At 35.3% G+C, this 22,976-nt stretch overlaps 1 protein-coding gene across 1 annotated transcript; it reads right to left on the minus strand.

Moving 5' to 3' along the window:
- Nucleotides 1-19,827: 19,827 nt before the first annotated feature.
- LOC125676704 (uncharacterized) lies at nt 19,828-22,738 on the minus strand. The gene is made up of 3 exons (XM_056165450.1): nt 21,362-22,738; nt 21,062-21,265; nt 19,828-20,898 (listed from the first exon to the last, which is right to left on the minus strand). The coding sequence occupies exons 1-3, from the start codon at nt 22,718-22,720 to the stop codon at nt 20,377-20,379; spliced, it is 2,085 nt and encodes a 694-aa protein (XP_056021425.1). The 5' UTR covers nt 22,721-22,738; the 3' UTR covers nt 19,828-20,376.
- Between the last annotated feature and the right edge of the window lie 238 nt (nt 22,739-22,976).

Consider the following 22,976-nt stretch of genomic DNA (forward strand, 5'->3'; position numbering starts at 1 on the left):
TTATATGATAAAAGATACAGAGCACATGTATTCTTACGCATGTGAATTTGATTCATTCGGCAATTTCTCTTTACATTAGGCATTCATATCATAAGCTTACAGCATAAATTTCATTTTATTGCAGTCTTTTGCCCGTGGGGATCCGGGTTAAAATAGGTCTTCAGTACCCCTTGCTTGTCGTAAGAGGCGACTAAATGGGGCGGTGATAACTAGTCATCTCGGAATCGCTGAGTACTCGGCCCCTTTTTTGGTCGACTACCCATGCTTGGCTAGTCCACTTTGGTTGGCGTTGTTCTGGGTTTTTCTTTGTTTGCTTGCAAACGTTTGTTTGCTTTTTGTGGGCATTTTGTTTTTGAACGCCAACTTTTGGGTTGTATTGTATATATGTTTTTACACTTTGTTCTCTGTTTTTAAATCTTACAGTATTTTGTTCTATATCAGGGGAGATCATTAGGCAACTTTCATTAGCAACAATGTATGATATATTTATGGGTGATCTCCCCTTTTTACAGTGTCATTTTTATTTCTACATTAATTTATTTTTATATCAGGGGAGATCACTACGCAATTTTAATTAGTACCAATGTATATCATTCTGAGTGATCTCCCCTTTTTACATTGTCATCACAATAAATGACAATTCACACAAGTAATGTTGTCTGTCTTACTGTTGGGGTCAGAGCAGCACGTTTCTGTGATCATCATTAAACGGGTATTACATAAACAGTGTTTCGTTTGTTGTTTAGGGCTTGTCTTGCTTCAAACAGTTTTTCCATTTCATCAGTAGAAGTGGTTCCTTATTAAGAATTTAAAAAAGCATTTTTTAAATGTGTTTTGATGTGTATTTTCCTATTTCTATATTCCAGTACAGTGTATATTTTTCATACTCATGACACTGTTTCATTTTAGCGCTGTCAGTAGGATTTGTTTTGCCTGCATTTTAAGCTAACTCTACTGCAGTGGAATTCGGAACATCTACTTCAATAGTTCGGAGTAATTTATCACCATTATCTTCGGAAAAAAGAAATTTCAGTAGGTCAAGATATTCAACCATGCAATTTCTATAGTCCATGATCAAAGCAGACGGTATGTTTGTCAACAGTAAGTATTTCTTATATTCATACGCCTAACAGATTTATAGTGATTCGGTCTTTGCAGTTATAGGCAAATATAATTAAAAATTCTCTGATGGATTTTATCATAGGATTAAAGAGTAAATGTAAATATATCTAAATGTCGCATTGAAGACCACAGCAAGAGGTTTTTACTTCTCACGTAGAAGTTGTTGAATAAATTCTGTTGAAATGTAAGCGATTTCTTCGCTTATAGAAACTGGTCAATCAGAGGTAAGAAAAGAAAAACAAACTTGAAGGCGTAACATTATAAAAATAAAACAACCCAAAAACATCGCCTCATATACGAGGCAGAATTAACTCAAAAACTTCTACATGAGAATTATCTTGTTGTGGCCCTCAACTCGACATTTAGATATATTCATGACGTCTTATTTATTAACAATGGCAAGCTACTGACAAACAAATTGATGGTACAGGGGTTTCAACAGTCTCGATTGAAGTCAGCATTTCGCAAATTCTATGGTCGTTATAACGATCTAGTTCGTCAATACAATCTATCATTGGATCAAATGCTGTCTGACGTGTTTCATACCGATTGTTAGGCCGTTCTTGGCACACAGATTTTTACTACGGATAACTCCGTTTACCTGATCAGGATATAGGGCTCACGGCGGGTGTGACCGGTCGACAGGGGATGCTTACTCCTCCTAGGCACCTGATCCCACCTCTGATGTGTCCAGGGATCCGTGTTTGCCTAACTATCTATTTTGTATTGCTTATAGGAGTTATAAGATTGATCACTGTTCGTTGTCTTCACCTTTCATATTTGGGATGCCAGGATCTTTGTTTTATTTATCAATATAGGAATTTTAATCAACAGCAAAATTTAGGTCTATGTTCGGCACTTATAGCCTTTGAGCAGGGAGGGATCTTTATCGAGCCATACCTGCTGTGACACTGGACCTCGGTTTTTGCGGTCTCATCCGAATGACCGCCCTATTTAGTCCCCTCTTACGAAAAGCAAGGGGTACTGAGGACCTATTCCAACCGAGATCCCTACGGGATTTTTTTTTTTAGTTATGTGTTTGAATTTTTATTTCATTTCAATATCTCTTTTATGCGAAATAAACATAGAGTATGCTTTTTTCTTAGAAAATAATGGGTGTTGCTAAAACGCGGAACGGAAAACGAAACGGAACAGTAATTTAAGATTAAGAATGATTAATGTAGCTAAGATAACACCAAAAATAGGAAGAAAATACTTTATTATGATTAATTTCAAAATTTTGGGAAATTGTTTACAAGAGGTAAAACAATTTTATCTGAAAATTCTGCATCATAAATTGATTAGGTGAAGTTAAACGTTTGTGTAAGAATTTACAAAGCGTTTTACAAGAATTTTGAAATGTCGGCATTGGCAGATGTGTTAGCGAGCAGCGACACCTATAGAGGTAGATAATGGAAAGAACACACGTACTTTATACCCCCCCCCCCCCCCCCGTGGCAAAACGTCATTAACGCACATTTACATGTAAATGTACACACAATACCGTGTATGACTGTATGTGTGTATACTTACAAAAGGAAGTGTGGTATGTATATAACAACGACAATTCATGATCTTATTAAGTCAGCAAGTTAAACACGTTGTGAAAACTTGATACATTATTTTTTAACTAACAGAGGCTTTGTGACTGCCTCACTCCAATCTTAAATAGGGAGGACTTCTAGCAATTTATTTCTAAACTAAATACTTGTATATTAATGTTTAGATTAATAATGAGACGACCTTTTAATTCCATTCAAGCATAAATTGTCTGTTAGTCTTATAGCTATTTCATATCTGTTAATTCCTCATACTATGGATCGTAAACTTCACCTTAGTTTTCATTGGTTCTGTTTCAATCTTCTTTCCCGCTGTATTTCGTCGGGTTCAACACTAATTCGCAGGATATCGGTAAATGTACGAACTTTCACATAAATTCATCCAAAATGAGGCAAACCTTTTATACACACCGGACTCGTACTCTTTAAAATTTGATGTGATACTTAAATACATACATGTATTATACCAGATGTAACTAAATTACGAATAAAAGCAAGTTCGATTTAGGAAGGCTATATTTGGGTAAAATTGTTGAAAGAATTATCTTTTACAATGTTGTTTTCGGGGGAGGGAGGGGGTCTTTTTTCCATTGGATATAAAATTTGAAATTCAAGTCTTTTTCAGTATGATTATTCTTTAATTAATTAAATTTTTTTCTTTATTAATATTTTTCATGGAAAGTTAAATGATTTTAAAATGCATATGCATTAATATGAAGAATATGAAACGGTGGATTCTGTGGATGAAATCCCGCTCTCTCTCTCTCTCTGTAATTTCTGCTTTCATTGTTCATGATAAACCTTTTGTTTTGCAAAATGGTGACCTCCTCATAACATTATTGCATACAATATTTTCCGTTCCGTCTTCCGTTCCGCGTTTTAGCAACACCCGAAAATAATGGTGCGCCGTGCATTTTTTCAAAGGAAATTAACCCAACTTTGAGAGTATGCATTATACACGAGGGCGCGTTATACACCAGACCTATATAGATAGTTAATCTATTAACTGATACCTAGTTCCAACTGAATGCTGACTCGTGACCAAGAAGCAACAATCAAAATGCACTTTGGCAAAGGCTCGTAAAACCATAAATATAAGTAAACAAAAATCCTGGAAAACGTTTGTTTCGAGTATAAATTCGCATACTCCTATAAATAAAGTTTGGAATGCGATAAGTATTGTGCACTTCATTGATACTTGTGACCTAGATTGTTCTAGAGCTCGTGTACTTTCTTTAGTAGAAAGATGACGTAATGATTGCATCATTGTCTTTCAAGATTGTACTAGAAAATATATTCTTATTATAAATCCAGTACACTGGAAAATCTTTAATTAAAAAAGAGCTCTGGCCAGATACTTTCTATGCATTTTGGATTATACTGCGAACTAGGATTTTCGAATTACTATTTTTGTGTGTGTAGATTCTGTTCGGCTTTATTGTTTAACTACCGTAAGTTAGTATTTTGCTATTGTTACAATTTTCTTTCAATTATCAATTGTAAATAAATATTATTGTTTCATTGCCTTTGTTAGTAAACTCTGCTGCTGTATAAATCAAGGGTATAATTCTGGCCCATAACAATAAAAAAAAAATCAAAGGAAATGATTCCAGTAAAAATATCAACATCTGATGGTAGGAAATCAAATAATCACAGATAAGAAAGATATATCTAACAGTAAAGCTAATACTCTTTCTAAAAACTCATCAAAAGACAACATGAGCCCAAGTTTTATCTCGAACAAAAATAAAGAAGAACAGAAAATTTAGAATTTTAGATCTCAAAAAAAAAAAAAAAAAAAAAGAAGAGAGTGTTATAACGAACCATTTATTTGTAATGAGTTGCTAAAATCTCTAGAAAAGTTTCATGATACAACTATTGGTCCGGATCAAGTCCATTATCAAATCATAAAACATCCTCCTAAATCTACCGAAGAATGTCTTCTGCAAATCTTTAACATGATCTGAGAAAGTGGTAGTTTCCCATCTTCCTGGTCACAGGCTACAATTATTCCTATTCCAAAACATGTAAAGAACGTCTGGCATGGTTTCTCGAATCTAATTACATTTAACTGATATGCAATATGGTTTCAGGAAAAACCGAAGCACCATCGACCAATACGCCAGTTTCGAGATACGAACTCTTCTGTATAGGAGGTGCATTTAGTGGAACTTTGAATGCCTAAGTGGGACAGAGTGGGTATACAGCCAACGAGGAAGACGATGAAATGTATTAAAAACGGCTTCTCTCTAAATATGTAAATGTGGGAAATACTAAATACTATCGAAAGAAATGTTTTACCGAAGTGGAAACATACAAACAATGTCATATTTGTAAGAAATATCTTGGATATGGTACATATAACCAATGAGATAACATGATAGGATAAGAATTCTATGTATTTAATTACTCCCTAAATACTTATCACTTACTTAGTTTGTGTATCAGTCGAATTCGGGTTATCAAACAGCGTATGAGAAACTTACTGAGTACATTCACTTACGCTGTGATGAATATCTGTCCCATTCCCGCGTGTAAACAAATTCTTTCGTGCCTTGCTATGTACGAGAGTTCTCCAAAGGGAAATAAATCGGACGTATCTCGAAACCGGCGTATTAGCTAGACTTGAAACCTATATTCGAGATGCCTTTGTTTACAAAAAGCACGTCTCTATTTTTTTTTATTTAGAAAAAGCATACGATACCACATAGAAATACGGCATCTTATAAGACTTTCCTAATATAGGCATTAAAGGGCATTTAACAAACTTCATCAAGATTTTTTTTTCACGTAATAGACATTTCAATGTTCGCTTATGATCTACACTTTCAGACAATTTCGAACAAGAAATGGGCGTCACAAGTAAGTATTTTATCGGTTACATTATTTAGTATAAAATAGTCTAGCTGATGTTCTTTTAAAGACGACTTTCATGAAAGTCTCTATGTCGATGACTTTGTTCTCTTATAAATTTAAAAAATCATGAATTCCATTGAGCGAAAACTAGTTATATTTAGACAAAATCCAAAATTGGGCGGATGTAAATGGTTTTAAATTTTCAAGAAATAAAACCGCATGCATGCATTTTTGTTCTAAACGGAAACACCACGATCATCCTCGATTGCAATTAGATGGTACTTCAATTAAAGTTGTAAAAGAGCTTAAGTTCTTGGGTGTTATTTTTGATAATAAACTTTGTTTATTCCTCAAATAGCAATGATCAAAGATAAATGTACAAAAGCGCTTGATATAATTAAAGTTGTTGCAAACACAAAACGGGGAGCAGATAAAAATACTATTTTACATCAGTATCGCTCTCTAATCCGGTCTGAACTAGACTACGGCTGTATAGTATATGAAGCGGCAAGGGCATCTTGTATCAAAGCCCCTGATGCAATCCTCCATCAAGGACTACGACTGTGCACAGAATCATTTCGAACCTCACCTGTAGATAATTTTATGTTGAGGCAAACAAACCACTTCTCGATCTACGTAGAATAAAACTTATATTACAATATATTGTTAAATTTAAAGCAAATTTTGACAATCCTGCATTTAACTTCGTTTTCCATCAGCAGTTTGACATTTATATGACAAAAACAAGATATGTATAAAATCAATCGGTCTACGAGTTAAGAAAACAAACATATACATGATTCTAACTTACCTTTGGACATCGTAAAACCCTCATCACGTTTTGAAATACCATCATGGAAATTACTAAAACCCATAGTAGACACATCACTTTCTGAATTTATAAATCTGAAACAAATTCCGTTGTTTTCAAACAAAAATTATCCAAAATAAAACAAGTTAAACACTCTACAATTGATATCTATACACAGATGGTTCAAAAGACCAAAATAAAGTCGCTACTGCTGCAGTTATCACAGACGACGTTTTCTCTGCACGATTTCTGAATGAAGCAACAATTTATACCGACGAAGCAAAGCTATTCAGCTTCCGTTTGAGTACATTAAAATTTCTAATGATTTTACTATATTCTCAGACTCCCAATCATGTCTACAGTCAATAAACAACATGAATACTGATATCCATATATTTTATTATATAGATTAACATATGCATCGCTCTATCAGATCATTATGTCTGATCTCCTGGCCTGTTTCTGTTGGTCGCCCAAACTTTTTTTGTTTTCGTGTTTAATATTCAATTTTCCAAACGGATTTTCTTAACTGACACATCCCGTGGGGATACGGGTTAGAATAGGCCCTCAGTACAATCAATCAACCATACGATATCCTATAGTGTTTTGATATGTACCAGTTCATTCCTGTAAGGAAGATAACTCTTACAGAAGTAATACAGTACTAGTTTCTCTATGTGTATAAATGGAAAACGTTCATTCCCAGATGCTTGGTTTTTATGGTGGTTAGGTGAACGCTTGAATCAAATGTAAACAATATGGCGAACCGCTATTTCGCACTGACGGTGCCACAACTGAAGAAGGAACTCGCTTGTAGGAACGCCACGACGCAAGGAAGGAAGCTCGATTTAGTTAGACGGTACATTTAACTTCTTTATTCTGCTGTCTTAGCGAAAAGTTTCATTTAAAAAAAAAACACCCTGTAATGTTAGGCTGTGTTAGCATTGTCACGATTATATCAGATATTACAGACTAGTGCGTATTTCATCTCGAAAAAAAAAATATATTAGCACGAGATATTGCTTGACTTCTCAAACTGTGGTCTACATACTTCTTTGGGCATGACCAGTCGACAGGGGATGCTTACTCCTCCTAGGCACCTGATCCAACCTCTGGTGTGTCCAAGGATCCGTGTTTGCCCAACTATCTATTTTATATTGCTTATAGGAGTTATGAGATTGATCACTGTTCGTTGTCTTCACCTTTCATATTTGGGATGCCAGGATCTTTGTTTTATTTATCAATATAGGAATTTTAATCAACAGCTACACAGAAAGGGAGGGGGGAGTTTCAAAGGCCCATGACTATGTCTGACTCTGTATATAAAGCTTTTATTGTATATTCTGTCAGCATTCATAAATCTTCAGGATATCAAACCTGAACATTTACTGCCCTAAAGGATAAACTTAGTCATGCAAGGCGAAGATAACGAACAGTGATCAATCTCATAACTCCTACAAGCAATACGAAATAGATAGCCGACCAAACACCGACCCCTGGACACACCAGAGGTGGGATCAGGTGCCTAGGAGGAGTAAGCATCCCCTGTTGACCGGTCACACCCGCCGTGAGCCCTATATCCTGATCATAAATCTCCCTTCATTCCTTAAAATGCTACATATATAAGTACCATATATACAATATATAGTACTCTATCAACTTGATGTATATGCCCGTTTCAGACTAGAAACATGTATGAAATTTAGTTTTGAGTACATGTAATATGAAATCATGATGTGAATGCAAGGTGTGGTATTTTCTAAATTTAAAAATATTAACCGAGACAACAGCATGGAACAGTATTTTCAAATTGAGTAAATATCATTCAGAATTGAGACAATTTTATTATGGTGAATATCTTACAATGCTAACAAGTATATCCTATATGAATTATATTTAGATAAATAAATGCTAATGTCACTACCTTCATATATATACATGTATTATTCATATATGAATGAATTCAATAAAACCAATTGTTGAGGAGTTATCATTATAAAATGTGATGAATATCACAAGAAAAGATATGAATTGAGAAAATCTGTTTAAAACTGTACATGATCATTTATTATCTTCTGTTTCAATATCATCACAGCCTATGCAAATTTATCTACAATTGACCTTCTAAAATTGCTTAGCACAAAGCAGATATAAATGATTAGGGATCCAAGCTGAATTTTGCTGTGACTAAGTTCATTCTTTAGAATTTTAAAACGTTTTGCCAGACCAATGACCCTTTCTACACGTATGCGTTTTGAAGCTACACGTCGATCATGTACTACTTCATGGGCTTCAAGTTGGGATTTACCTTTCAAAAAAGGTGGAGTATTTACTTGAACATCCTTGTTAGCAAAGAGATCTTGCACCATGATGTCCCGTTCAGCCATAATGCTGTCGCCTTTCTCAAACATACCATCTTTCAATACATCATATCTTTCAATAATCATTCTGTCACTTGCAGACCCACCATAAGCATCGGAAACATGACACAGCCCCTCTGGGAGTCACTCCAATCATTGCCTTTATAGTATTTCTATGCTCATAATTTGACCAAGTGATAGACTGAGCATTGATGTCAGACGGCTTCTCAACCGGTATTTCGGTGGCATCCAGTATAACTCTAGTGTTTGCGAACGTCCCTGCAAAATGTGAAGTCATAAAAACTTGAACTGTCTCTTGTGATGGCCATATGTTCATTTCCTTTAACTGAAAATACAAAACGTTGATCCAGGTTGTTATAATCCTAGATACAGTTGACACTGAAACTTGAAAGAAAAGTGACAATTCAAAATCCTCTTTAGCCTGTCTCAATTTCATCAAAGTTAATAAAAAAAAGTTGATCCCTTGGTTCTAAAGTTACACATTTGTAATCTAATTCATTTACACATGGACCAATGCGTAAAGGACATGCCACAGCGTTGTTCTGTGCCGCTCTGCAATAATTAGGATAGACATCAGTTCCGAAAAGACAAAAATAAACGTTTTCAGTGTATTGATGCAATCAAAAGAATTGATCCGAAATCAAACAAGAAGCCCATGGGCCACATCGTCCACCTGCGTCACCTTGGTCCATATCAGAAGACTTTCCATATATATTTGCATGTGAAACCGTAGTCCCTATTATGGCCCCAACCTACCCCTGAAGGCCATGGTTTTTGCAAACTTGAATCTACACTATGTCAGAAAGCTTTCATGTAAATGTGAACTTCTTTGGCCCAATGATTCTTGAGAAGATTTTTCAAGATTTTTCCTATATATTTGTATGTAAAACTTTGACCCCCCACCCCTTGTGGTCCCATCCTACCCCCCCCCCCCCCAGGAGCCATGATTTGAACAAACTTGAATCTGTACTATGTTAGGAAGCTTTCATGTAAATATCAGCTTTTCTGGCTCAGTGGTTCTTGAGAAGAACATTTTTGAAGATTTTCCCTATATATTTGTATGTAAAATTTTGATCCCCTATTGTGGCCCCATCCGACCCCCGGGGGCCATAATTTTAACAAACTTGAATCTGCACTATATCAGGAAACTTTCATGTAAATAACAGCTTTTCTGGCTCAGTGGTTCTTGAGAAGAAGATTTTTTAAAGATTGTCCCTATATATATATATGTATGTAAAACTTTGATCCCCTTTTGTGGCCCCATCCGACCCCGGGGGCCAGGACTTTAACAAACTTGAATCTGCATTATATCAGGAAGCTTTCATATAAATCTCAGCTTTTCTGGTTCAGTGGTTCTTGAGAGGAAGATTTATAAAGATTTTCCCTATATATTTGTATGTAAAACTTTGATCCCCCTGTGGCCCCATCCGACCCCCAGGGACCATGATTTTAACAAACTTGAATCTGCACTATGTCAGAAAGCTTTCATGTAAATATCAGCTTTTCTGGCTCAGTGGTTCTTGAGAAGATGATTTTTAAAGATTTTTCCTATAAATTTGTATGTAAAACTTTGATCCCCTATTGTGGCCCCATCCGACTCCGATTTTAACAAACCTGAATCTGCACTATATCAGGAAACTTTCATATAAATCTCAGCTTTTATGGCTCAGTGGTTCTTGAGAAGAAGATTTTTCCTATATATTTGTATGTAAAACTTTGATCCCCCCCCTTGTGGCCCCATCCCACCCCCGGGGGCCAGGATTTTAACAATTTAAAATCTGCACTATATCAGGAAGCTTTCATATAAATCTCAGCTTTTCTGGTTCAGTGGTTCTTGAGAAGATTTTTTAATGACCCTACTCTATTTTTATCTTTTCTTGATTGTCTCTCCTTGGAAGGTGGCCTGACCCTTTATTTTAACAATTTAGAATTCCCTTTACTTAAGGATGCTTTGTGCCAACTTTGGTTGAAATTGGCCCCGTGGTTTTTGAGAGGAAGTCAAAAATGTTAAAAGTTTACAGAGGGACAGACGGACGCCGGAACACGGGTGATCAGAAAAGCTCACTTGAGCTTTTAGCTCAGGTAAGCTAAAAAGTTGTGGGAGCCTAAAAATGCAGATGTTGTTTGCCTCCTTCACTTCCACGAAAGTGATTACAGGGACACGTCAGGTAAGAAGCCATAATAATATCGATCATTATCAATGTAAAATACATTTCATAAACTTTATGATGATATTTGTCTTCCGTTTTTATTCACATTCAATTTGATGTCATAAATACAGGTCAAGTAATTGCTTCTTGTTGCATGTTGAAAATTGTGATAAAAGGGCCCATACGTGCATACAATCACTTATAAATTCTGGCTGTATACTAGAGCTTCCTTCCTCTAACCTCTCTATTTCTTAGAACAAGTCAGTAGTATAACGCGTCCCGATGGGTGGTTCAACTGAGTGCACTTTTGAGGTTAAAAGGTCAAGTTTTAGAACGGAGTGCATTCGAGGTCGGGCTAGGGCTGCGCGTGCCGAGCTAGGGCTGCGCGTGCCGAGGTAAGACTGCGCGTGCTTGGACTGTGTGTGCCGGGCAATCGTAACTAATCGGCTATTTCCGTAACCGCAAATGAACCTCTATGTGGATCGACGCCATCAGAGTTGGTTGCTACGTATACGTAAACGTAACTTTTGTACGTTACACTATGAAACGTGAACTTTCAAATGCATCTAAGATATTATACACATCTAAGGTATTGTACCACTATCAATTTCCACTTACATGTTATGTATTAGAGTGAATAAGACGTTAATGATACCAAAACTGAATCTGTGGTGAAAATATAAATAACATTATTCAGGGATTTGGTTCTGGCCTTTTAACACTCATCCACGGGCGCGCTTCCGGCGAAGAAATGCATCGATTTGATGCAATTCTTGCGCCGATCCACGTCCGAGTCTTCTTACCGGTTACGGAAAAAGACGAGCGCGTGATCCGATTGTGTGCCGGACTGTGTCGAGCTAGGACGCTATGAACTTGGGAGAGCGCTATGAGATAGGAGCGCGTGAGGAGCTATGGCGCAACAATGGGAAGAAAAAATCACTAACTAAAGTCGAGATCGCTATGACGACGAGGCCTGAGCCGTGTTTTAATCCTTAGTGTTTGAATCCTTTAAAATCCAGTGTTATTAATATAAAAAAAAGCATGATTAAATGACTCTGTTTATTAAAACAAATGTTATAATCTAATTAATTTAGAGTCCAGGTTATTGACGTTGCGGAACATTCTATCAAACTCCCCGTCGAGGCCTCATTACGTCACAGAGCAAACGAACTCTGGTGGAAGTTTGAACATTCTATATGACGTTATGGAAAAACCTGCTTTTCCATGACGTCACAATAAGTATGGCGCGGTGAAGCTGGGCAGGTGGCCACAGCTGGCGCGGTGAAGCGATAGCGTGTGAACGTTTTGATATTGCTTTTGTATTCCTTGTGTATGGATATTCCTTGTGTATTCCTTTTTTGTTAAATTTCAAATAAAGAATTGAATTAAAGAAGAACAATGGTTGAAAGTTTACACATTTATTAAATAAACAATTAAATACATTTATCAAATCAACAATTTATAAAGACCCTAGAAACACAGCACTTTCGTTTTGACTTCTCAGAATCGTGGGTATTTTCTGAAAATTGCTTTGACTTTGTTTTGTAAACAATGAGATCAGCTATTCGGTAGTTCTATATAACATGCAAAGAGTTTATGCACATGTTCACTATATTGTGTGGTTTGAGTCAGATCTTTCTGCATTAGGCCATTGTATTGAATCTTATGCGATTGATTTTTTATTGTTGAACTCGAGAATGATTCACTCATAAGGAGACGTCATTACTGCCCGTGAAGGACTGCAAAATTTAGGCCTATGCTCGGCGCTTACGGCCTTTGAGCAGGGAGGGATCTTTATCGTGCCACACCTGCTGTGACACGGGACCTAGGTTTTTGCGATCTCATCCGAAAGCCCGCCCCATTTAGTCGCCTCTTATACGACAAGCAAGGGGAAGTGAAGACTTATTCTAACCCGGATCCCATATATCTTTACGCTATATATTTAAAAATAATTCATTTTTACTCTTAAAGTACTTTGGACATAAACCCTATTATGGATATAGCAGAACAATTGTATAGTTATAAAAACAACTAAATAGGTCCATATATCTCTGTGCAATTCGCACCCTATGAGATCACAACGAAAAAGTACGTCACGACGTACATCTTACAGTTCATGTCTATATATGTTGTCGTTATTGACTGCCGTTATCAAGTGATAAGCTGTATACGTGAAAACATTTCTTGTCAAATAATATATTATTTCAATTTCGTATCAAATCACTCAACATTTTTATATTTGCGCGAAGGTCATAATTCATATTATGACCTTGAAATTGTCCCTCTATTTTCTCCCGATCCCGATCATCACTACGTTGTAAGAAAATCTAATTTACATAATTATTGCGAGCAGAGTGTAAAGGGGTAACGATATACGGTATATGTTGGTGTATAAAGTGTATATATTTATATTCCTGGTACAAGAGGAATAGTTAGGACACACTTCTGACACATAAAGAAACCCCCCTTTCCGCATCTGATTATGTCTAGCATGCTCTTGAAAATGAAAAAGAGTATCCTGCATTAGATGCATTTTAAACTTCCTTTTATCGGAGCACTTGCTCTCTCTATAGATCTGGGTTTTTACGATATCAACTATCTTTTTTTTTTTAAATATAGGATGTCTCATAATTGTTCATGAAAAAGTGAAGATAATGAACAATCTTATAATGATTACACAATTGAGAGTAGGGTAAACACGGATCCTTGTTAAAGTAAATATGAGTGGTGGCAACTGCGGTGGCAGTAGTCTTGTTCATGTGAATGTGAGGGGTGATAGGTGGTGGTATGTGGTACATAATTGGTGGTATATGGTGTTAATGAAAATTTGGGTGGTAGTTTGTGGTGTTAACGAAAATGTGAGCGGTGTTATGGTGGTTAAACATGCAAACTAATAACGCTAAATCAATCTCTTTAATTAATATGGAAATAAATGCAAAATTAAGGATCTATATAGGTAATAGTGTGAGTAGTGTTAAAGAAACCCTAAGTCATGGGGACTGGTGTGCCGATAGTGGGGAGTAGGTGTTATTTAGCGTACAAGTGGTGGTGTGTGGTGTTAATAAAATGTGGGTGGTAGTATGGCGGTGACACACGCAAACTAATAACGGTAGATAGGTAGTGTTGTGAGTAATGTTAAAGAAGATGTAAGTGATGGCATCTGGTGCATGTAGCAGTAGTGGTGTACAGGTGGTAGTAATGGGTGTATACATGTTGGTGGTGGTATGTGGTGTTTGAGTGGTGTATAGGTGGTGGTATGTGGTGTTAATGGATATGTGAGTGGTAGTATGGTGGTGTTAATGGAAATGTGTGTGGTAGTATGATGGTAATACATGCAAACTAATAACGGTATATGTATCTCTTTCGTTGATATTGACATGTAAAACTATCAATTCTCAGATCTGTATAGGTAGTGGTGTGAGTAATGTTAAAGAAGATGTAAGTGATAACATCTGATGTGCCAGTAGTGGTGTACAGGTGGTGGTATGTGGCGTATAGGTGGTGGTAAGTGGTGGTGTTAATGGAAATGTGAGTGGTAGTATGGTGGTGTTAATGGAAATGTGTGTGGTAGTACGATGGTGATACATGCAAACTAATAACGGTAGATCTATCTCTTTCGTTGACATTGATATGTAAAACTATCAATTCTCAGACCTGTATACATGTAGGTAGTGGTGTGATTGGTGTAGAGAGAAACAAACGGTGTTAAAACACATGTGTTAGCATCTGATGTGGCATTAGCTGTGTGTAAATGGTGTTTATGGAAATGTGAATGGTGGTACGTGGTGTATAAGTGGTGTTAATGAAAGTGTAGTAGTTGGCTATGGTTATTTCACGTCTCCCGAGAAATGTCCACCCTTATATACACCATTTGTGGATGAAGTCCTATGCTTAGTGGTTATTACCCCTACCAGTGAGGGCTCTTTAGCGTGCAAACGCCTATAGCCGTAGGGCCTTCCGAAAGACCCGTAAAATGCAGTGCATCTGGAGGACCAATCACTAACAATGTTTACGTCTTAGGTGGGCGATGGCATGAGGAGGATTCGAATTCATGAGCTTCCGGTTAGGAAGCGAACGCTCTGACGTCGCGCACGGTACTGGTGTTACTTTCATACGTGCATTAGAAAATGTTTCCGCTATGTTTACACAGTTGTATATTTTGTGGATTATTAAAGTCTTATACATCAATGGCAAGGAAAATATATAAATAATGATAATAGCTTATATAAAATATAATTTACACGCATTTCATTAGCAATAAATACACGCAGATGTCGTCATTTTTCGTTGTCCCGCGTTACATGAAATACGCATACGCTTTATCCACAGATTAATAAAATGATTGATTTTGTCCCAAATAACGTAAGAATTGGTGTATGATTGTGACGTCCTTATCTAAAAACCATAAACCAATTACTTTAAACATTTAGTTCATAGAATTGATATAGCGACCTTAAAAATGGCAAAGACAGTGCCTGTCAGTGGTGTCCCGTGTTTGTAGATAGACTGCAAATGCAAATCATCATGACCAGTAGCACGCCTAATACAGGGGGAAGTTGACTATCCTTGTTACATTTATAATGTACATGTATCGTAGAGCACAATGTATACCAGTATTATAAAATTCTGAGTATATCCATGAAGTAGATTGATTTTATCGGTGTCCAGTGAAATGTCCTTATTCTACAAATACCGCGCTTTTTAAACAATTCTACCATTTTATGTCTTATTTCTAAGCATTATTCCAACGCGAATATTTTAATGAATATAACTTACAGAAAGTACATAACATTTACTATATAGAATATACAACATTTCATTTTATCCCGCGTCCATTTAGGAAAAGGAAAAGATACTTAATGTCCAAATAAATGTCCCATGTGATTTTGTCGCGCAATGACGCGACGTCAATGTACACAACCTATGTCTAGCTAAAACGTAAAATGTTGCTTTTATTATTTTTGAATGATCTCAATTAAAATGATTTTTAAAAATAGTATACAAGGTATTTAAGCTATAGCATGTGTATCTCATAGATATGTTTTGCTCTAGATCTGGTACATATACTTTAATTGACTTTATCAAATGACAATTGTACAGACTACATTTTGTTGCATGTACTACTGTATGTCATCGTTGCAAACCACGGGTTATTGTTTCATTCTATTTCACAAACGTTTGTGAAATAGAATGAAACAATAACCCGTGGTTTGCGACGATGTACTGTATGTATGCATATAAAAATTCAGCATTGAACAGATACACTTACGGTGTGTAAAACGTTGCAATATTATACAAATCTTGATTTATATACGAAACTCTGTAATCATATTCGATAATCTTGTTATTCATATATGAGAAAATTTTAATTATATTCGATAATCTTAATATTTATATGCGAAAATTTTGATTTATATTCGATAATCTTGTTATTTATTTACATTTGGTAACTTTGTTATTTATATTCGATAATTATATAAATCTCGATTTATATTCCATAATATTTGATTCGTATTTGATAATGTTGATGTACACATGCTAGATGTACGCATGGATTTAGTCATTATTGATTGTAGGTGAAATGCATAATTTCAAAAATTGATAAAAGAATTAGCTTCATTGACCATGACCTGACCTCGGATGTCTTAAATTTAACTAGAGGAGCTACTCTGCTAAAATTAAACTTCTTTTTTTTTTTTAATATTTATTTATTATTTTAAACATACACACAGTATATATATACATACATTCTGCAAAGAAACGTGTACAAAATGTTTATAAGAACTATCAAAGGTATATGTATATATTATTTTCTGAGAGAGAGAGAGAGAGAGAGAGAGAGAGAGAGAGAGAGATGAATTCAGTCATTATTTAATATATTTTAAACAGTACATATATATTGAAATTTATAAAAAAGATAATTTTTAAACAAAAAACAAAAAAAATAAACAACAACAGCAAACAAACACTCAATGAAATAATTGATTCCAGCGGTTCCAGCAGGTGTCAAACAAATCTTTTTCACCATTTTTATATGCAATATGTCTTTGAGTTTCATAAAATGTGTTCATTAGCGATATCGCAACATTTACATTCAGTGTCTTCCCTTTACACCTCATAGTATAGATATAATATTTCAGCCAAAGAACAAGATTATTTTGTATAGTTTTCTTTTCATCCAAAAATCCAAAAATAAAATTATTTTTTGTTATTGATATTTGAAGATTGGTCTTATGTTCAAAACAAACTTCAAATTCTCTTAAGAAATGCTGAACACTATCACATTCCCAAAACAAATGTTCAATTGTTTCTTCTTCTATCTGACAGAATGTACAATTCTTATCATCTCTAATTTTGATTTTGAATAAGTATGAGTTTGAAGCTAAAATTTTGTTCAGAATTCTGTATTGAAACCACTGCAGTTTACAATTACTTGTAACTTTAAAGGGCAGTCTGAAGATCATTTTCCATTCTGTGTCATTTAATTCAAATATTTCATTCCACTTTCTTTTACCAGTAGGTTCTGTGCAGTTTTGATTGAGAAGAGTATAAAATTGTCTTGATTTTTTGCATCGTAGAAGAGTGTATATACTCGACATAATCAGAGGGTTTGTTAATTTAATTAATTTTTTATCAAACTTGACTTTTTTCATCCATGCTTTAATAGCATTTATGACACTCATATATTCTAAAAAATTTATTTTTACTTTTGGATAAATGTTACAGAAAGATTCATAAGTCAGGAACAAACCCTCTTCATCAATAAGGTCATTAAGGTATTTAATATTATTGAGAAACATGGATTTATTAAGAAATGCTTTCCCACCCACAAGAAAGTTAGAATTGTAAAATATTGGAGTATCTACTGTTACTGTAAATGGATTTTGTTTAAGCTGTAGCTCAATCCAAGAATCAAATACATCAACCCAAAATTTGTTTTTCAGCGATGTCTTTATGTTTTTTATGTATTCTATTCCACATGTAGTAACTTTATTAAGATCTAAATTTGGTATAAAATTATGTAAACCCCTATCTGAAAAAAGGAGTTGTCTCATCCAAAACAATTTTAAAGAGGCTATAAAAGCCTTTACAGTGATCATTTTTAACCCACCATCCTCATATTGCTTTACGATTACCTCTTTTTTAATTCTATGTTGAGAATGGCTCCACAAGAAAGAAAAGAATAGTTTATCTAATTCTTTACAATAGCTGTCATCAGGATTTGGAATTGCCATAAAAATATGATTTAATAGAGGCAAGACCAGAGTTTTGATAACAGTAATTTTTCCTATTGGTGTCAAATGTCTTTTCTCCCATTGATTTAAGATTGATTTTATTCTGCTTAGCTTTGGCTGATAATTTAGTTTTGACATGTTCTGTAATTCTACATCAAAATTAATTCCAAGTAGAGTAAACTTACAAGTCCCCCAATTCAAGTGAAAGTCTTTACAAAGGGTATCCTGACTATATTTTTTTGATCCAATCCATACTGTATTGGTTTTTGAAAAATTAACTTTTAGTCCTGACATTTCAGAGAAGTGTCGCAATACTTTTATTGTTTCTAGAAGAGATTCCTTGCTACCATCAAGTATAATTGATGTATCATCGGCTAGTTGTGAAATTTTCTTTTCATTGTTTTTATAGTTATACCTTTAATACTTTTATTTTCTCTTATTTGTATAGCTAAAATTTCTGCGCAAAGAAGAAAAATATAAGGTGATAAAGGATCACCTTGTCTACATCCTCTTTGAATGTTCAAAGATGCCGAGAGAGTGCCACCTTGGTTAATAGTAGATATGATGTTATGATAGAATAATTTCACCCATTCATGAATATCAGGTCCAAACTTAAAATAAATTAAGGTCTTTTGTATAAAATTCCATGAGAGGGTATCGAAGGCTTTCTCAAAGTCAATAAGTAATAAAAGACCTGGGATTTCTTCTTCTTCAGTATACTGCATAATATCATAAATTAGTCGAGTATTTTCTCCTATATACCTATTAGAAATGAAGCCAGTTTGATCAGGATTGATAAGTTTATCCAAGTAAATCTTTAATCTATTTGCAATGGTACCAGAAGCTATTTTATATATAGTGTTCAGAAGTGTAATTGGACGCCAGTTTTTAAGATAGTGTCTTGGTTTGTCTCCTTTAGGTAAAAGTGTAATAATTCCATGTCTCTATGTTATTGACAGAATGCCATTTTCATATGCATAGTTGATAGACCTTACAACAAATGTACCAAGGTATTTCCAAAAAACCTTAAAAAACTCAGCTGAGAACCCATCAGAGCCTGGTGATTTATTTGCTTTCATTTTACTTAGTGTTGTAGAAGCCTCCTTCAATGTAATTTTACCTTCTAAAAGCATAGATTCCTCTCTGGATAACTTGGGAATATCCTCATAGTTTAATTCCGAATTTAAGTCAACTATGTTTATTTCCTGGTTAGGTATTGAATATAAATTGTCATAAAATTGCTTTGTTTCATCCAATATTTCAAAATTAAAATTAAACTTTAATAAATATACAGCACTACCAGCCGTGAGACATTTGGCCTGAATTGAATAGTTGACCTTGCCCTAATATGCTGAATAAACCCAGTAGCTATGTCGAAGCTTGGGTGACTGCCCTGTAATCCCCCATAGGCTGCTTAGCTAGCTGGATTAACAAGAGTGATACAAAGGACTAAAGCCAAAAATTATGAAAAATGGCCCTGACTCCAAATTTTATAATTTTGTGAGGGTAAAAAGGCTATGACATCTGCTTCCTAAAACAATTTACTTTTTGTCATTTCGTCCACACACTTTCTTTTTACGGACTTCAAAGTGCAGCAATGAATTAAAGGCATTGACGTTTTAACGTCATATTTACGTCGTTGTATTGCTAAGATAGTTAACTGTTAAGATTCACAAAAACGGCGTATCAGAAAAAAACTGTAGTATCCTTTTTTATAAATTCTTCATTGAATATCCTCTTCCTATATACATGTACAATACAAAATTATTATAATAAAATGGAACATCGTAGAAAAATGTCTAAAGCATTGTGAAACTCACAAGTCTTATGCCTATTGATAGCGTTTTTTAAAAATTGAAATATTTCTCCGAGAAATGAATTCACAACTTGGATAATTAAACATTGAATATTGACATAATCATATTACTGATGTATGTATATCTATAGTTTAAAGAAGGATATATTACAACAAATCTTAATATCATGTACACACGTATACAAAGAATTGAAACCATAAAAATTAAGGTACTGTACAACAAGATAGTAAAAGACAATGATGATACAGTCGGATTTCAATAACAATGGGTCCGATTTTTATTGAAATGTAAGAATGCTTGCCGAAATGTTGTTTCTTTACCTGAGAAGAAATATTGACTAATTTTGTCATTGGATACAGAAATAATTATTAAAAAGAAATAAACAAGATTTAAAACATAAAATATTTAGGGTTGTATTCAACAGTAACTACACAAACATAACTGTTTATTCTTCCGGAACACTTTCGCAGCTACTGACATCACTGTCGGAGTCATCAATGGTAGGAGGGATATCTGCTGCATCCAGGACATGCTCGCCCCAATCACGAACACCGTATTTCTTTCCCTCATGCCTTCCTTTTGCTAGGTACCAAATAATGGCCGCTATATGTGAACACATGCCTACAACTCTTGCACCAGCTCTACATGTACAGTACCATGCGTTGACAGTACATTCCGAATATTCAATCCAGACGAAGTATTGTTTTGATGATGTGTGACGACTCTGAATTTTCACTTTTAGCAGTCTTTCATTATCCTTATGAAAAAATATATCGCATTCCCCCTCAATATGTTCTTGAATGTAACTGCGAGAAAGCTTTAGCTGATAGGTCCCACACGTCAAATTCCGCAACTGTTCCTCATCAAGCGTAGGGAAGTTCTGAATATCACACTCATGAACCGCCTGCCACTGAATAGATCTTCGGTTCAGACAATTTTCTTCAACCGTTTGCTTGAGATTATTAACCTGTTCAAAATGATAACAATGCAATTATAAACAATTGTCTACGAATTAGTTTTAATAGTACTAGTATATCTTCATTTATTATATAGATATGAGTGTCTGTTTTGCAGTTGTCCAGTTTGTTTGAAGTTTAGCAATCTATTAATCTATGTGTGATTGAAAATACCTGTTTAGACAAATATAGCATTTTTACTGCCTCGGCCTCATCTTCCTTGGTGCTTTTGTTCAGGGGCGGTGAAAATCTGTTAGACAGCGCACATACAATTTTCACGTAATCTCCGATAAATGGGATCTGATTTGTTGGTAGAGTCTTATCCAGGTATCTCCAACGCTTGATTCTCGCATTTGAAGATTCCACCACCCATCGGACCTATCAATATCAAAATGGATGAAATTATTAGTTCACGTTGTCATTTTTTAAGAAATTGTAAACAGGCTTATTGATTATGAGATTTAAATTGCCTACCTTTGTAACAAGTCTGCTGATATTGGCATCGCCAGTGCTCATCTGTCGTTGCCCCTTTTCCAAAAAACAGGGCATTTCTGCCTGGATTCCAAGATCTGCAAGCAGAGGCAAAGCGTCCCTGAACCCTCGGTCCACGATGAAAATATCGTCTTCACTGACCCAGCTCCGGATATTCTCTGCATTTGTTTTAATGATGTGATGGAGAATTGAAGCATCATTATTTTTACTGTCAGCTAGGTATGGGCCCAATATAGATACAAAGTATCCAGTGGTTGTCACAATCACCATTGGTTTGACTAGTGGTCTTCCCTTATGCATGCTGTAAGAGCGCCTTTGGTAATGAAAATTGTTGCTCTTGGCTGTGTAGATATATGTGCCATCGAGCACCAATATAGCCTGGTTTTTCTCTATGTTCCCGAACAGAGTTTGAGCTAGCTGACGAGTGTGACCATTAATGACTTCCTCTCTTGTTATGTGCGCAAACCCAAGACTCTGTGGAACAAAACTGGTCAACATTGCTTTTCTTACAGAAGCAGCTGCTCTTCTTAAGCTGGACTTTGAAGTACGAAATAATATGGATAAAATCTGATTAGATAGTCCAGTCTTTAATTTGCACAGGAATATGGCTACGGATTTTCTAAGACTTCTGGATGGAGTTTGTTTCACTTGATGTTTCAAAGAATCACATACAGTTTGAAAATTATCCTTATTGAGACCTAGTAGAGCCATATAGTCAGCATCTGTCAGTGTCTGTAAATCATCAAAGTCCAGGTGGGATTTTTCATTTCGATGGCATAAAAAACGCATCTGTTGCAGCAGACTTAAAATGGTAGTTCTGTTGATAAATGCCTGTTCTGTAGTTGGTAACTGATGAATGGCATCATTTGTGAAACGACCATCTTTCAGATGGACTGGACAGCATCTATTTCCAGATGGAATAAGTATGTTGTGCTCCACGAAGACAGCTGTGCGACATTCTGGAGACACCACTACTAATTTAGGTCCTGGTTTTTTGCAAAGAATACAATATGCATGGGTCTTTGCTGTAGATTTCAGATCCAATGTCACTGATGGAGGACTTGATAGATGTTTCCTGTTGTCAGTAGTGGACGAAGGCGCTAGCGATTCCTTCTGGATAGTTGAACAACATGTAGGTGTTGCAGACGATGTATGGTTTGACACATCTCTGTAGTAGATATTTCTACATTTACCGCAGATGACTGAATTTCCTTTACTCTCCAATAGAAATCTTTTCCTTAAGTATTTCCTAATGTTTTTGTCAACGCGCCTTCTCTCCTTTGGTTTAGTCCTTTTTGAACACAGCACACAGTTAAAGTACTCAGTTTTTTCTCCAGGCATGGTTGCATTATCTGGAATTAAAACATTTCTTTATCATCCATGTGAAGCATTTCATGCATAAACAGTTTAGTTTGAATATAATGTCATGATTTACCTTTTTAAAGATAATTTCTTTTTGTCCATATAATACTACTTGAAGTGCATACGTTTGAATTATAAACATTTCAAAGTAAGTCTTAATACAGACTTGTAGCATCGGTTTTCTTTTTTGTTTTATTGGGGAGGGGGCCAGCTGGAGAAGTCGCACGACTTCATA

The sequence above is a fragment of the Ostrea edulis genome, chromosome 5, assembly GCF_947568905.1.
Source record: "Ostrea edulis chromosome 5, xbOstEdul1.1, whole genome shotgun sequence".
NCBI classification, from domain to species: Eukaryota; Metazoa; Mollusca; class Bivalvia; order Ostreida; family Ostreidae; genus Ostrea; species Ostrea edulis.